At 42.0% G+C, this 17,765-nt stretch overlaps 1 protein-coding gene across 2 annotated transcripts in view; it reads right to left on the bottom strand.

Annotated features, from left to right (window-relative positions):
• tmem132e (transmembrane protein 132E) overlaps window positions 1–17,765 on the bottom strand; it is a 606,787-nt gene that overhangs the window by 432,553 nt on the left and 156,469 nt on the right. For both annotated transcript variants that reach the window (XR_007264880.1, XM_048612749.1), the window contains exon 2: window positions 14,614–15,520. Coding sequence is in view for 1 of the 2 variants with exons in the window: in XM_048612749.1 (XP_048468706.1) it covers window positions 14,614–15,520 (907 nt within the window). In the remaining variant the exon portion in view is untranslated. The remainder of the gene's footprint in view (window positions 1–14,613; window positions 15,521–17,765) is intronic.

The following is a 17,765-nucleotide window of genomic DNA, read 5'->3' as shown; positions in this document are numbered from 1 at the left end:
TTTCTGAAGAAGGGTCTAGGCCCGAAACGTCAGCTTTCCTGCTCCTCTGATGCTGCTTGGCCTGCTGTGTTCATCCAGCTCTACACCTTGTTATCTGCTGCAGGAATTCACTATTTACATCAGAATTGCATTGAACTTATGTTAAGGCTGTAGAAAAGAGGGATAAATGATCTGCAATGTGTTGTGTGTTCACAGGTTTCCAGTATCCACAAAACTTGGGTGAAGAATCAGTTTTGGTCGAAATAACAAGCATAAATCTCGTCCCAGCTTTGTAATTAAGAATGAATCATTAGGATCTTGGGGGTTACCACTGATCAGAAACTTAACTGGGCCAGTGACACAAATACTGAGTAATTACATGTGTAGGTTAGAGGCAAGAAAATCTGTGTTGAGTAACTCACCTCCTCTCTCCCTAAGGCCTGCCCACCATCTACAAGACAGCAGTCGGGAGTATGACATAAAACTCTCCATTTACCTGGATGACTGCAGATGCAACAACACTCAAGACACTCAATATCATCCAGGACAAAGCAGTCCACTTGTCTGATACACTATCCACCACCTTAAACATTCAGTCCCTCCACCACTGGTATATTGTAGTAGCAGTAAACCATCAATAAAATGCACTACAGCATCTCACAAAGCCTCCTTTGACAGAAGCTTACAAACCTGTCACCTTCAACACACAGAAGGACAAAAGCAGATGTATGGCAACAAAAGCATAAGATGCATGGTTCAGTAATGTTGTTCAAGGAAATAAATCTGCTATCCTCACATGGTTTGGCCTACATATGACTCCAGACCCACAGCAATATGGTTAACTCTTAGATGCCCTCTGAAATGGCCTAGCCAGCTATTCAATTGTATCAATTGCTTCAAAATCTCAAAGAAATGAAACTAGACAGACCACCTGGCATCAACCTAGGCACCAGAAAAGACAATGGCAGAAACACCCCTGTCAACCCTGCAAAGTCCTCATCACTAAATCAGGGGGCTAGTGCCAAAATTGGCAGAGCTGTCTCACAAACTAGTCAAGCAGTGGCCTAACATAGTTATATGCACAGAATCATACCTCACAGACAATGTGCCAGGTGCCACCATCAACATCCTTGGATATGACCTGCCCCACCGGCAGGACAGACACAGCAGGGGTGGCAACACAGTGACATACAGTCGGGAGGGAGTTGTCCTCGGGTCCTCAACACTGATTCCGGACTCCATGAAGTCTCACGGCTTCAGGTTAAACATCTGTACGGAAACTTCCTACTGATAATCATGTACTATTCTTCCTTGGTTGATGAATCAGTACTCCTCAATATTGAGCAACACTTAGAGGAAGCATTGAGGGTGGCAAGGGGGCAATGGGGTACTCTGGGCGGAGGATCTCAATGTCCCCCACCAAGAGTTTCTTGGCAGCAGCACTACTGATAACGCTGTTCAGGTCCTAAAGGACATAGCTGCTAGACTGGGTCTTCAGCAGATGGTGAGGGAACAAACAAGCAGGGAAAAACATACTTGACATCATTCTTACCAATTTTCTGGAATTAAATGCATCTGCCATGACTATATTTGTAACAGCGACCACCACACAGTCCTTGTGGAGACAAAGTCATACCTTCACATTTAGAATACCTTCATCATATTGTGTGTCATTCTCACTGTGCTAAATGGGACAGGCTTCGAATAAATTGAGCAATGCAAGACTTGGCACCATAAGGCATTGTGGGTCATCAACAGCCAGCATTATTGCACTCTGGCACAATTTGCAACCACATGGCCTGGCATATCCCCCACTCAATCATTACCAAAAAACCAAGGGATCAACCCCTCCCCTCATCTTTCCCTCCCTACCCCTATCTGCTCATCTTTCCCTCCCTACCCTTATCTGCTCATCTTTCCCTCCCCACCCTCATCTGCTGCAATCCGACCCCACCACCAAAGACATCTTTCCCTCCCCACCCTTATCTGCTGCAATCCGACCCCACCACCAAAGACATCTTTCCCTCCCCACCCTTATCTGCTAACCTCAGGGGATCAACCCCCTGTTCACTGGAGAGTCCAGAAGGGCATGCCAGAAGCAGCACCAGGCATACCTAAAAATGAGGTGTTAACCAGGTGAAGATACCAGACAGGACTACTTGCATGCTAAACAGCATAAGCAGCAAGTGAAAGTGTGACAAAGCTGTCACTTTAAATGGTTATTTTGTCTTTTTTTTGGAAGAGAGGTTGGAAGGCAGAGGCGTTGAGCTGTCTTTAAGAAAGTAAGCAACGTGTGAGGCCTTGGGGTACTTTTTTAAAAGTTGGAACAATAGAAGCAGCCTGGGTGTGGCCAGATCTCACAGACCAGGATTTTCAGTCATTTTTAGTTTTTAGGTTTAGTTTTAAGCTGAAGCCTTTGGGGTCTCAATTGAGTTAGAAGCTTCAGTGAATGTCTCCTAGCTGCTACTTTCTCTGAATTTGCTCTTGATGTTTTTTCCCTCCTGATTTGGAAAACTGTATGTGAGAATCTGTGATAATGTCTCGGCTGGGGCCAAATCTGTGTCTGAATTTGCCTTTTTGACAAGGGGTGTGTTTATGGGATATTACTGAATCTATTATTCAGTTATGTTTTCCAATAGTTAATTTATTCTAAATTCCTCTTTCTTTTGTTTGTATTTTAATAACAGTGTTTCAATAAATTGTGCTTTGCTCAACGTCGAGTAGTTTGACCTATCGAATTCTGTCCAGAGCACAGCATTTCACATCTGCCTTTAAAATAAGAAAAAGTTAGGATCTAGGCTACCTTCTTAAAATGTATCGAGGCGGTCTAGTCTGGTCCATAACGAACTGGGGGCTTTTGCTGGGATCGAAATCTATAATTCCAAGTTAAATTTAGATTGTTGGACTCAAAGGCGGCAATTGGTAGGTGTTAATGTCCTTCGCTTCGGGTGTTGAATTAGTTTGGTTTAAACAGGATGTGCCTTGTGTTGCAACGGCTCTTTTTGTGGGTGGAAGAATTGACTTCGGGCGTTTTACAGAAAGTGAGCAAGGCAAAACTGTTGGAATTAGCAGACCAGTTGGTGTTGAGGTTGCCTTTGCCATGCGAAAAGGGGAGATAATTGCAGCAATAGCTCGACATTTAAAATTGCTGGAAATGCCATTGGAATCTTTGGAAATGGCTAAAATCCAATTGCAAATGAAGCAGCTCGAACTTGAAAAGGAAATGAAACAGTTTGAATTACAATTAAAAGCAGAGGAAAAAGGAGAGAAGAGAGAGAATTTGAATTCTGGAAGTTGGCAATAGTCCTTCTGAATTAGAAGAGTTGACTTAAAAGGGAATTGAAAATTGATCAATATATAACGCTTTTAGAGAGACGATTATTTTGGAGGAGTTCAAAAATGAAGTAATGAGAACTCATATGAAAGAGCAGAAAGTAAAACTGCAAGTTTAGCAGCTGAAATGGCCGATGATTATGAGTTGGTTCAGAAATCAAAGTTTGGCTTCTAACATCAATGTCAAGGATAGAAATTGCAGAAAAAATAAATCCTCAGGTGGTAAGGGAAGAAGAGATTTCAATGAAGATAACAAAGATAGTTTACCACAGGGTAGAAAGGAAACCAATAAGGGGGAGAGAGAAGTAAAAAACCTCAGATGTTTTCACTGAAATAAAGTAGGTCACATGAAGTTGCAGTGTTCACGGTTTAGAAAAAGCACTGGGATGACAGATGTGGGAAAACAGCATAAGCCAGTGAATTTTGTTGAAGTGGTAAAGGAAAGCACAGTGGAAGCTAAAAAGCTACATCAGAACATATAACCTAGTCGGGGGGTTGGTTGAGATGAAGGTGCCAGATCTTCTTAAACCATTTACTTACAAGGGTAAAGTTTACTTGCATGTGCCAGGAGGAGCAGGTAAAGAAATTACAATTTTAAGAGATACAGGAGCCTGTCAATCTTTGATGTTGAGAGATGAGGAGATATGTAATTCGGAAGGACTATTGCCAGAAAATGTGATAATATGTGGAATTTATGGTGAGACGAGAAGTGCTCCATTATGTAAAGGGAGGTTGGAGTTGTAGAGAGTTGTAGAGTTGTAGAGTTGTAGAGAGATACAGCACAGAAACAGACCCTTCGGTCCAACTTGTCCATGCCGACCCAATATCCTAAATTAATCCAGTCCCATTTGCCAGCATTTGGCCCATGTCCCTCTAAACCCCCTAGGAGTACTGGAGAAACTCTCGGCTCCTGCAATACAATTTGTCCTTGTTAATAATAGAGCTGGATCACAGATAGGAGTTCTGCCTACTGTAGTTGAAAAGCCAGTAGAAAATCAGGTAACCGAGATATTACAGGAAGTATATCCTGGAATTTTTCCTGACTGTGTGATAACAAGGTCATAAAGCCAGAGGTTGAAGCAGGAGGAGAAATCAAAGAATAAAGATAAGGAAGTTGAAGTACAATTATCAGACACCATGTTTGATGAAATGGTTAAGGAAAAAACAAGAACAGGTGGAGGACAACGTGGATATTTTTAGTTCAGAAAAATTGTCTGAATTACAACAGAAAGATGAGAAAATAAAACAACTGTATTAAAAAGCATACACGGAAGAAGAATCTGAACATATCCCAGAATGCTACTATCTTAAAAATGAGGTCTTGGTGAGGAAATGGAGACCATCATATATTTAGGCAATGAGAAATGGGCAGACGGTCATCAAGTTGTATTACTGGTGGGTTATAGACAGGAAGTGTTATGAGTACCAGTAGGAGGTTATTTGGGAGTAAGGAAAACTCAAGCCAAAATACAAAAACATTTTTACTGGCCTGGACTGCAAAACATGGGGCAGTTGAATTTTGCCGGACATGTCATATACGTAAGATAACTGGAAAACATCAGGCAGTGATAAAACCAGTACCTTTAATACCCATTCCTGCATTTGAGGAACCTTTTACAAGGGCCTTAATTGATTCCATAGGACCCCACCTAAAACAAAAAGTAGGAATTAGTATTTGTTGACAATAATGGATGTGTCCACTAGATTTCCAGGGGCCATTCCATTACACAATATCACAGCTAAAAGGATTAAGAGGAGTTACTCAAATTTTTCACTAGATATGGATTACCAATAGAGATACAATCAAATCAAGGGTCAAATTTTACATCAAAATTAGTCAGGGATGTTAAAGAATAGCTTAGGAACAGTTAGTTAGTATTAGGTACTGTGTCTATTATTCCGTTAAGATTTCCAATAGTTATGTTATTTGAAATTCCTCTTCCTTTCATTTGTATTTTAAGTACAGTGTTTCAATAAATTGTGTCTTGCATAATGTCAAGCAGTTTAACCCATCACATTCCATCTTCGCATCTACCTTTAAAATAAGAAAAAGTTAGGGTTTAAGCTGCCTTCTTAAAATATATTGAGGGGATCTGATCTGATCCATAACAATAGACAGAACGAAGCAATCCACAATCAATGGATCAGATCTAAGCTCCACAGTTCTGCCACATCCAGTCATGAATGGTGGTGGACAATTAAACAGCTCACTGGAGAAGAAGGCTCCACAACTAGCTCCATCTTCAATGATGGATCAGCCCAGCATACCAGTGCAAAAGATAAAGCTGAAGTATTGACAGCAATCTTCAGCCAGAAGTGCCAAGTGGATGATCTGTTGCAGCCTACTTCAGTGATCCCCAGCATTACAGATACCAGTCTTCAGCCAATTCGATTGACTCCACATAATATTAAGAAATGGCTGGAGGCTCTGGATACTGCAAAGGCTATGGGCCCTGACAACATTCTGAAAATAGTGCTGAAGAAGTGTGCTCCAGAACTTGCCACTCTCTGAGCCAAACTGTTCCTGTACAGTTACATCACTGCCATCTCTCCAACAATGTGGAAAATTGTCTAGCTACGGTGCAATCTCTCCGCTGGCTGGGGTCATACCTGGCACGAAGGAAAACGGTCGTGGTTGATGGAGGTCAGTCATCTCAGCTCCAGGATAACTCTGCAGATGTTTCTCAGGGTGGTGTCCTAGGCCCCATCATCTTCAGCTGCTTCACCAATGACCTCCTCTCCATCATAAGGTCAGATGTAGGATGTTCATTGATGATTGCATAATGTTCAGAACCATTCACGAATCCTCAGACACTGAAACAGTCCATGTTCAAATGCAACAAGATCTGAACAATATCCAGGTTTAGGCTGACAAGTGACAATAACATTCATGCTATGCAAATGGCAGGTAATGACCATCACCAATAGGAGACAATCTAACCACTGCCCCTAGACATTCAATGGTGTTCTCAAGACTGAATTCCCCACTATCAACATTCTTAACGTTATAATTGACTAGAAACTTAACTGGTATGGCCACTTAAATATAGTGGCTACAAGAGCAGGTCAGAAGCTAGGAATACCACAGCAAGTACATTACCTCCTGACTCCCCAAACCCTGCCCATCATCTGCAAGGCACAGGTCAAGTGTACGATGAATAATCCCCACTTGCCCAGACAGGTACAGCTCCAACAACACTCGAGAAGCTTGACACTGTTCAAGCCAAAGCAGCCAACTTAATTGGTTCCACATCCACAAACATACACTTCCTCCACTACCAACATTCAGTATCAGCAGTACTATCTACAAGATACACTGAAGAAATTCACCAAAGATCCTCAGATTGGAAGTGAAGAGTAATTTCAAAAAGAATAAATATATTTTGACCAGAATAGACTAGGAGCAGATACTTTTAGGTTAACTCTGTGTCAAAGTAGTGGGACATATTCAAGGAAGAAATAGGGAGAGTACAGGGCTAACATCTTCAAATACAGAAAAGGGATGGGGCCAACAAATCCAGCAAACCCTGGATATCAAGGGATATACAGAATTGGATCCAAGGAAAAAGGAAGGCTTATGGCGGATACCGAGGACTCAAAATAACAGAAGCCCCAGAGGAGTACAGAACATGCAATCAGGATTTAAAAAGGAAATTCAAAGAGCAAAAAGAGGGCATAAAAAGATAATAACAAGTGAAATAAATGAATATTTGAAGTTATTTTATAAGTGCATGAATGGTAAAAGGTTAGTAGGGAAAGTGTAGGGACCATTAAGGACCACAGTGGTAATTTGTGTGTGGAGCCAGAGGATGCAGGTAGGGTGCTAAATGATTATTTTTGTGTCAGTGTTCAAGAGTGAGCGGGACCACATAGGTATAGAAATCTGAGAGATGGACTGTGATTGTAATTAAAGAAGTCAGCATGGACAGAAAGGAGATTCTGAGTGGTCTGGCTGACTTAAAAGTAGATAAATCTCCAGGGCTGGAGTATCCCAAGCCACTGGGATAGGAAAAGTAGGAAACTGCAGAGGTGTTGGCACTAATTTTCAATTTCTCTGTTGCTATCAGAGAGGTGCCAGAGGACTGGAGGACAGCAGGACAGCCAATGTGGTACAGTTATTCACAAAGGGACTAACTTGATTCAATTTTTTGAACAGGTGATCAGGTATGTAGATGAGGGCAATGCACTTGACATAGTCTACTTAGACTTCAGCAAGGCTTTTAATAAGGTTCCTTAGAGAAAGGTAAGAGCCCATGGGATGCAAAAAAGTTTGGCTAATTGGATCCAGATTTGAGTGAACAACAGGAAGCAGACGGTAACGGTCGAGGGTGTTTTATGATTAGAAGCCAGTGTTCAGAAGGGTTCTTAAGGGATCAGTGTTGAGACCCTTGCTGTTTGTTTTTTATTCATTCATGGGATAATGGTATCATTGGCTAGACCAGCCCATCCTTAATTGTTAATAGTTAAGATTCAATCTCATTGCTATGGATCTAATGTCACATGTCGGCCAGACCAGTTAAAGATAGCAGATTTCCTTTCCTAAAGGGCATGAGTGAACAAGATGGGCTTTTCCAACAATGGTTTCATGGTCATCATTAGATTCTTAATTCCACAATTTTATTGAATTCAATTTCACCATCTGCAAGATTCAAACCCAAGTCCCCAGAACATTGCCTGGGTCTCTGGATTAATAGCCCACTGATAATACTACTAGGCCATAACATCCCCTAACTATACAGATATATATGAAGGATTTGGACTTAAATGCAAGAGGATTGATCAGTACACTTGCAGATGATACAAGAATTGGTGGGGTGGTAAATAGTTAGGAGGATAGCCTTAGATTACCAGAGAAAACGGGTTTATCAGGTTAGCTGACCAGTGGCAAATGGAATTCAATCTGGATAAGTGTGAGGTTATGCCCTTTGGCTAGACAAAAAAGACAAGAAAAAACAATGCATGGTCAGACTCTTGGAACCATCAAGGATGAGAGGTACCTTGGTGTGATTGTACACCAGTTCCTTTCAGGTAGTGGAACAGGTAGATAAAGTGGTTAAAAAGGTATATGGTTAACACAGTGTGCAGCTGGAGGAACACAGCAGGCGAGACAGCATCAGAGGAGCAGGAAAGCTGACGTTTCAGGTCGGGACCCTTCTTCAGAAATGGGGGAGGGTGAAGGGAAATAAATAGAGAAAGTAGGGGTGGGGCTGGGGAAGGTAGACAGGATGGTGATAGGTGAGTGCAGGTAGGCAGTGGTGGGGATTGGTCAGTGAGGTGGGAGGAGCGGATAGGTGGAAGAGAAGATGGACAGGTTGTGTCAGGTCAAGGAAGCTGGTATGAGAGGGAGGGTTGCTCATGGGATGAGGCCGGGGCTGGGGAGATTTTGAAACTAGTAAAGTCCACATGGAGACCATTGGATTGTAGGCTCTCAAGGCGGAATATGAGGTGTTGCTCCTCCAGCTTCCGGGTGGCATCATTGTGACACTGGAGGAAGCCCAGGATGGACATGTCATCCAGGGAGTGGGAGGGGGAGCTGAAGTGGATCGTGTTGTTTGTTGCGAACAGAGCGCAGGTGCTCTACAAAGCAGTCTCCAAGCCTCCGCTTGGTTTCACCGATGTAGACGAGGCCACATCGGGAGCAGCAGATACAGTAGACCATATTAGCAGATATGCAAGTGAACATCTGATGTGGAAGGTTTTTTTGGTTCCTTGGATGGAGGTGAGGGGGGAGGTGTAGGGGCAGGTGTAGCACTTCCTGCGATTGCAAGGAAAGGTGCCGGGAGTGGTGGGGCTCGTGGGGAGAGTGGAGTGGACGAGAGCGGTCCCTACAGAAGGCAGATAGGGGTGGGGAGGGAAATATATCCTTGGTTGTGGGGTCAGATTGCAGATGGCGGAAGTGGCGGAGAATGATGCGTTGAATCCAGAGGTTAGTAGGATGATATGCGAGGACAAGGAGGATTCTGTCTTTGTTTTTGTTGCAGGGAGGAGATGTGAGGGAAACGCAAGAGATACAGTTGAAAGCATTTTCGACTGCTGAAGTGGGGGGAAGTTGTGGTCCTTGAAATAAGAGGACACCTGGGATGTTCGGGAGTGGAACGCCCCATCTTGGGAACAAATGCAGCGGAGGCAGTGCAATTGGGAGTAGAGGATCGCATTCTTGCAGGAAGGCGGGTGAGAGGTGGTGTAGTCTAGGTAGCTGTGGGAGTCGTTGGGCTTGAAATAGATATCAGTTTAGAGGTGGTCACCAGAGATGGAGACAGGGAGGTCCAGGAAGGAGAGAGAGGTATCAGAGATGGTCCAGGTGAACTTGAGGTTGAGGTGAAAGGTGTTAGTAAAGTTGATGAGCTGTTCAAGCTCCTCGTGGGAGCACGGGGTGGAGGTGATACGGTCTTCGATGTAGCGGAGGAAGAGGTGGAGCATAGTGCCAGTGTAGCTGCAGGATAGGGACTGTTCCATGTATCCTATGAAGAGGCAGGCATAGCTTTGGCCCATGCAGGTTCTCATGGCCACCCCCTTAGTCTGTAGGAAGTGGGAGGAGTTGAAGGAGAAGTTGTTGAGGGTAAGGACGAGTTCGGTTAAGTGGATGAGAGCGTCGGTGGAAGGGGACTGGTTGGGCCTGCGGGAGAGGAAGAAGTGGAGGCCTTTTAGGCCATCTGCATGGGGAATGCAAGTGTATAGGGACTGGATGTCCATAGTGAAGATGATGTGTCGGGGTCCAGGGAATTGGAAGTCTTGGAGGAAGTTGAGGGCCGGACGTAGGTGGAGAGTACCTAGACCAGTGGGGAGAAAATAGAGTCAAGGTAAGGTATATGGACTGCTTTTAGTTTAATAGCCAAGGCATAGAGTTTAAGAGCAGGGAAGTTATGCTGGAATTGTATAAAACCTTGGTTAGGCCATATCTAGAGTATTGTGTACAGTTCTGTATTCAACATAATCAGAGAGATGTGATCACAATGGAGAAAGTGCAGAGAGATTTACAGGATGTTGCTTGGGCTGCAGAATTTTAGTTATAAAGAGAGATTGGATAGATTAAGGGCTGTTTTCTTTAGAAATGAGCAAACTGAGGGGGTACATGATCGAGATGTTCCCTTTGTAGAGGGATCAATGACTAGGTAGCACAGATTTAAGGTAAGGAGCAGGAGGTTTCGAGCAGATGAGAGGAAAAATTCTTTCACCTAGTAGATGGTGGAAATCTGAAACTCACTGCCTCTAAGGGTAGTAGTGACAAAAACCCGTATAGCATTTAAGTTGTATTTATTAATATACTAGTACTTGTGATGCCAAGGCACACAGGCTATTGACCAAGTATTGGAAAATGGAATCTGAATGGTTAGATGCTTGTTTTTGAACAATGCTGACTTGTTGGGCTAAAGGGTCTTTTTCTGTGCTGTGGATCTCTACAAATCTATGAGTGTTCCCATTAATATTCTTGTCGTGGAGATAATCATGATCGGAATGTGTAAATTATAAAGGATAAGGGAAAAGAACTGGAAATAACTGGCTAAGACAAATCTTTCATCAGAGCCATTACTCCCCTTCACTGATATCTCAAAAGAGGTCTATTTAAAAAGACAAATGTCCAATCAGACAGCATTAAAAGAACTGCTCTTTCAACATCCTCTTAAAAACAGTGGTTCAGTAGTTAACGCTGATGTCTCACAGCACCAGGGACACAGGTTTGATTCCAGCTTTGGGTGACTGTCTGTGTGGAGTTTGTATATTCTCCCCGTGTCTGCGTGGGTTTCAGCTGAGTGCTCCTGTTTCCTTCCACAGTCCGAAGATGTGCAGGTTAGGTGCATTAGCATCGTAAATGTGGGATATCAGAGTACAGTGGGGGGAGTGCTGGTTCTTGGTTTGCTTAGCCATCAGACAGTCAGTGCAGAATCATTGGGCCGAATGGCCTCAGTCGAGATCCCACGATAAAATATTATCCAACTTCTGTCAGGTCACATCACAAAATGCTTTTATTATATTTTGAATCATTTACAGCAAGTGCATTTTACTGTTGTAATGTCCCTGTTGCCTCTCTGTGTTTTCATTAACGTACCTTAATAATATGCTGTGATACCAGAGACACAGGATGCCAGTGATGCTTAGCTATTCTATCATTAGCCTCTTAAAATTTGGGATGCCATCACAGCCTTCCGAGTCCTCAGTATACTGCATTGTCACTACGGATATATGGGTGATATAGTCCTATATCCTAACACATATATGGCCAGGCATCAAAGTGGGCTGGCTAGATCTATCACATGCTACTACTTCAATGCTGAGTGTCTCTCTTCTGTAGTCACTAAATGTATCATGTATGGAACAAACAACAACTTCACTTTCTCTATGAACATGGCATACATACATATGCCATCTTAATTAAAATTTCCTTGAATGTCCTTCATCCTGAACAGCTGAATCTTTATTATTAAAAAAACATTAAATGCTGGAAATAGTCAACAGTTTGACTGCATCTATTTGGCTTGAGATTGCGTTATTGTTTCAGAACAATGGACTTTCCTTAGAAATTGGAAAACTTAAAATATACAATAGGTTTTAAGTAGGTGAAAGGGAGGCAGAATGGAGAAAAGAACAAAAGAAAGGAGTCAGATTTTGCTCTTCAAAATGTGAACGGCAAGTCAGGATATTTCCAAATGTTGCATTACTGCTTCCTAATTCTACTGAAATACTCACCATACTTTCATGCTATGGAAATGAAAGCAAGTCAGAATCATGACCTCCACCTTCCAAAGCAAGACCAAGGCTAGGACAGCATTGAATGGGCTAGAAGAGCTTTCTCGGTTTACTGGGAAGTCAGCCCAATTTCCTACTTAAGTGCTAGGCATTCTATGCTTCAAACCCAACCAAATTCCCCATGCTTTCTCCATACCTTCCTACACACTTACACTCAATATCCACTATGGACAGAACTCATGATCTCTATGCTAACAATACTAAGTCTTTGAAATGCTCTTATAATTCTAAGAATAAGCAAAGAGCCATTCAAAAATCTTTGCAAAACACGTTAATCTTCTTTTTAATTCATTCATGGGATGTGGGTATTGCTGACTGGCCAGCATTTATTGTCTGTCTGCAGCTGCCCTTGAGGAGGTGGTGGTGAGCTGCCTTCTTGAACCACTGCAGGTCACATTCTATAGATTGACCCACAATGCCCTTAGGAAAGGAATTCCAAAGTTTGACCTAGCAATACTGAAGGAACAGTGATACATTTCCAAGTCAGGATCGTCAGTGGCTTGAAGAGAAATTGTAGGTGGTGGTTTTACCATGTATCTGCTGCTCTTGTACTTCTAGATGGAATTGGTCACGAGCTTGGAAGGTGCTGACCAAGGATCTTGTACTATAGATCATACACACTGCTGCTACTTTCTCCTGGATGGTATCAAGCTTCCAATGCTGTTGGTGCTCCAGCCATCCAGGCAAATGGGGGGTATTCCACTATATTCCTGATTTATGCCTTGTTGATGGTGGGCAAGCTTTGGAGAGTCAAGGGGTGGGTTGCTCACCACAGTATTGCTGGCCCCTGACCTGTACTTGTAGCCACTGCGTTTATGTGGTGAGTCCAGTTGAGTTGCTGGTCAATGGTAACCCTAAGAATGTTGATAGTGGGGGATTCATTGGTGGTAATACTATTGAATGTCTAGGAGTGTTGGTTAGGATTGTTTCTTATAGGTAACGACCATAGCCTGGCATTTGCGAAAGCATGAATATTACTTGCCACTTGTCAGCCCAAGTCTGGATATTGTTCGGATCTTGTTGCATTTGAACATGGACTGCTTCAATAACTGAGGAGTTGCGAATGGTGCTGAACATTCTGCAATCATCAGCAAACATGCCCACTTGATGACTGACCTCCATCAACCATGACCATTTTTCCTATGTGCCAAGTAAGATTCCAACCGGTAGAAAATTTGTCCCCTGATACCCATTGATTCAGTTTTGTTGGGGCTCCTTGATGCCAACCGAGTGTGGCCTTAATGTCAAGGGCTGTCACTCTATTAGCTGCTCTTAGAGCCCTCAATTATAAAGAAGCTCAAAGTTCCCTTGACTGCTATAGCTCCTACGAAGCCAAATTCATTAGTGGGTTTGGAACTCAGTTAAATATTCATAATGGCATTCTTTTGCTCAACTGTACGTACAACATCTTCATGTCTGAATATATTAAAACCTTTTGAGATAGTGAAACAAATATCAACTACTCCACTGTTTCAAAAGGCTGAAGGGATTGCTGAATTCTAAAGCAATGTAAGATGAAAGTACAGTGTCCAAATCACATTTCAATCTTGTTGCATGGAGAACACTTTATTCATCTTAATACTTTCACAATGCTGGCTCATTTAACAGTCATTTACTTTTTAATAACAAAGCCCTATCATTTACAGAATTAATATATAATTGAAACACCATCAAATTATAATCTGCAATTTAGACAAACATTTAAAACTACTTGTCAAAAGATCCACAAACCAAGCTACCCTACAGCTCATGAACCCTCTGATCTGACATGTTTCAGAAACTCGCCTGCTTTGCTAAAAATTTAAAACTTCATGAAGTACAAAATTAAGGGAGGCAACAAAAAGGCAGACCTGCAGCGCATTAAATTGAGATATGCCCCATTTCCTGAACCAGTCATAAAGTGCTTGGTGAGAATCAAATGCTAACTTTGAAATTCCAACTGGGTTTGATTCCCACCACCCCCTCACCCCCCCACCACCACCGACACCTGTTAATTGATAATTTTATATTTGGATGCCTAAAGTACCTTGCGGGGACAGGTACAAGTACTTTCTTCTGCTAGAGATTTCATGACATGGAAAATACAAAATATATTCTCCTCCTATTGAGTGATAAAGATGCCACACAGCAAAGATCCACATCCATGAGAATTTCATGAGCTACTGTATCCCTGAAAGAACTGATGCATACTCACAAAAAGTTTTAAAATTAACCAGAAAGAGACTCATTTTCTCCTTTTCCATTAATAGAGAATGGTCAGCATCCTAGTTCATTGCATACATGAGAAGACAGAAATAGGCAATATATAGGTCTATAATATTACAGATGATATATCAGAAAGAGCGTCTGGCAGTGAATTTTGGAAGTACGTTTGGCAGACAGAACATTACAGAAAAGTAAAGTAATCTGTTTGTTTTGACATAACCAGTAGAAGTTTCAATAAATTCAAGTAATTTTCATAAGTTTAATTATTATATACAACATAGTGTTTTTAAAATCATACTGCAAGCTAAAGCTTAGTACTCTTTTCAAGTAAAACAAAGAAATCTGTCATACCTCAGAATGAATTGCTCCACTGTTGAATTTGGTGTTAGAAACACAGAGATACTAAGGATTTCCCCAGATTTTAGTGGTCCTTCTGGCAAACGAATGAAAATATTTCCATCAAATCTGTGTTCCTGAATTAACTGTGCTTGGGAAGGCTGGTATAAATTAATACTCCCTATACGTAGCAGAGGCTGCTGGGGAGATCCACCTTGCCTGACATTTTTCCCTTTACGATAAGATGCATCACTGCCAGCATTGCATTCCCCATTTCTATCCGGAGGATGCAAGGTGTAATAAAGTTCAACTTGAAGATTTTCACTGATTGTATCCAGATTATCCATTGATTTCTTTCTTCCCAGAGTTGTGGTGCCAGAACTAAACCAGGCAAAGGGCAATTCAACTTGGACCAGGCAAATGGCCAAGATTCCTCTCAGTCTGCAGGAGCTTTCAATATCCCTGACATCTCGGAAAATATGAAGTCTAGCACATGGTAACTTGTCTACAACGTCAAAGTCATCCCAATCTCGACCTGCCACATAAAATAGTACTTGAACAAGTGGCTGGTTAAAAGGAACTCTTTGTTGGATAATAAAGGCTCTGACCTTCCAATTCATGGTGAATCTGTCCAGTACTTCCAATGTACTTGTGGGCTGAAGTATATCTTTTGGGAGAATGCGATCCATGGAGAAAGGTCCTAAAGTAGCATTCACCACTGGAAGTTCTTTCGTCTGAAATACGACAAAGTGTTCCAAGCGTTGGAGTGACTTGGTGCTGTTCCAATGTGTGCTTGGTTTGTCCTTATTCAGGAAGAAGGCTAGCTGTACATTTGAGAGCTTGTAGTTCACAGGAAGATATGCTGGGAATGTGTAGACATTCTGCAATCCTTCTGAACCTGTAGGTAGTACTTGGCTGCGAACTGCAAAAAGAGACAAAATTGTTGAAAAAGCAGCTTTGAATGCTCCTCAACTTTAATAATAATTTCTTAATTAATCAGTTAGCTGGATAATAGAAAACATAATTGATAAGGAGCAGCTCAACATTTTTTTAAGTTAAATTGCAAGTTTATTCAGCACTTAAAGTAAACCTTGTTCTAACCAAAGGAATGTGATTACTGAATGGCTATTATAGAGTTTTCACTAAAAAAAGTTACAAAACCAAATTACAACACATAGACTTATTAACAATTAAGAAATTTCACAGCAAAATAATTTCAACCTTTTTGTTTCTAATGCATTTCCAGAATTATGTAAAGAGAGTGAACAGACTGGAGCAGAAATTCAAAGATCCTCAGATAGTGCCTTCTAAACCTATTGCCATTTCCATCTAGAAGGACGAAGGCAGCAGATATATGAGAAAATCACCACCTTCAAGTTCCTCTCCAAGCCACTCACCATCCTGACTTGGAAATATAGTGCCGTTCCTTCACTGTTGCTGGGTCAAAATCCTGCAACTCCCTCCCTAATGGCATTGTGGGTCAACACACAGCAGGTGGACTGGTTCTTCAAGAAGGCAGCTCACCACCACCTTCTGAAGGGCAACTAGGGACAGGCAATAAATGCTAGTTAGCCAGCAATGCCTCACATCCCACAAATGAATATTTTTGTTTTAAAATTGATACAGTACAAAGAGGGGGCCTGAGGCCAAATCCATCCTAAGGCACCATCTGAAGAGGTTTGAAATGGTGGTCACACTGTGACGCTACCCCTATTGAGGAATCCCTCCAAACAGATGGCTTGCTGCAGCAGTTATGACCTACTTTAGCCACATCTTTAGTTATGGGAGCATATTAAGAGGAGGCCTCAAGGACATCTAGGCCAGCTGCTAGCAAATCACATCTGGGCATCTGCAAGGCTTTGTCCTCAATTTGGGCCTCAATTGCTGCTAAGAAAATGCCATTGCTAGCCCCAAATAAACCCACAAATAACCACAATTCTGCAGATTGACTACCCACGTCCAAGAAGACTGTTCAGAGGTGGGAAAGCATTTGGCCACCGACCTAATTGTTTTTCTGAAATTCTTCTTAATCCAAATCCACAGCTAACCTGATGAAACAAAAAAGATTCTGGCCAGTGCAGAACCACATAAAAGTTGGTCTGCCAGCTTCTATTTACTACTGGAATACTGCAGAGACCAGATGTAGTGCCCATGTAAGATTGCTAGTCATAGGAATGTAAGAGTTTAGTTATTGCAGACATCCAAGCACATAATAAGTTCAGCAAAAAAAAAGTTTAGCTTTCCAAAGAAAGCTACTCATGTCTTAAAGAATTAACAGCCAATGGATTTGCGGCCAGACAAGTGAAAATACTCTCCACATTGCAGATGCAGTGATCAGTGAGAAATTAATTTCAGCAAAAGGGTCTCTATATTTGCAGATGCATAGGGCCGAACACATGTTTTAGGCTTTGATCTCATAATTTTATAAGTAGCAACAGGGAACAAAGAAATGGTGGTGGAACTCGATAGGTACTTCACAAGACAGTCGAGAACAAAGGTGAGTTTAGTAGCCATCATGAAGGAGAAGGTGCTGGGGAAGCTGAAAGGTCTGAAGGTAAATAAATCACTCAATTTAGAGTTCTGCAAGAGTTGGGAGTTGAGGTTGTCAACGCATCCTTGATATCTTTGCAGTTAGAAGAGATCACAGTCCACACACTGATCACACTGTTTTGACTTGCCTCTTCCATTCCTTGGCCCCATCCCACGAACTCTTTGAAGAGTTGTTGTTTGGAGTTCCCTTTACATCTTTAGGAGTGACATTCCATGGTGTTCTGTCTCTCCAGACAGCCATTTTATTTACATCTTTTTTTATTTACATATATTTGGCTATATTAACCCTCTTAATAGAACTCATTTTGGAATTACAAGTTAAACATGTCCATTATATTTCTGAATTCTGACTTGTGATTGTAGCAGCACTGGTGATCTTTCAGGAATCACTGGAGTCAGGAACGGTCACAGAAGCCTGGAAAATGGCTAACATAACACCCCGTTTAAGAAGGGAGGGAAACAGAGTTCAGAAAATTATTCCAGAGATAGTAAGAACTGCAGATGCTGGAGAATCTGAGATAACAAGGTGTAGAGCTGGATGAACACAGCAGGCCAAGCAGCATCAGAGGAGCAGGAAGGCTGACATTTCGGGCCTAGACCCTTCTTCAGAAAAGAAG

Source organism: Rhincodon typus, chromosome 26 (genome assembly GCF_021869965.1).
Source record: "Rhincodon typus isolate 14 chromosome 26, sRhiTyp1.1, whole genome shotgun sequence".
Classification (NCBI taxonomy): Eukaryota; Metazoa; Chordata; class Chondrichthyes; order Orectolobiformes; family Rhincodontidae; genus Rhincodon; species Rhincodon typus.
Note: the sequence above shows the minus strand (reverse complement) of the source record. Positions and strands in the feature narration are given on the sequence as shown.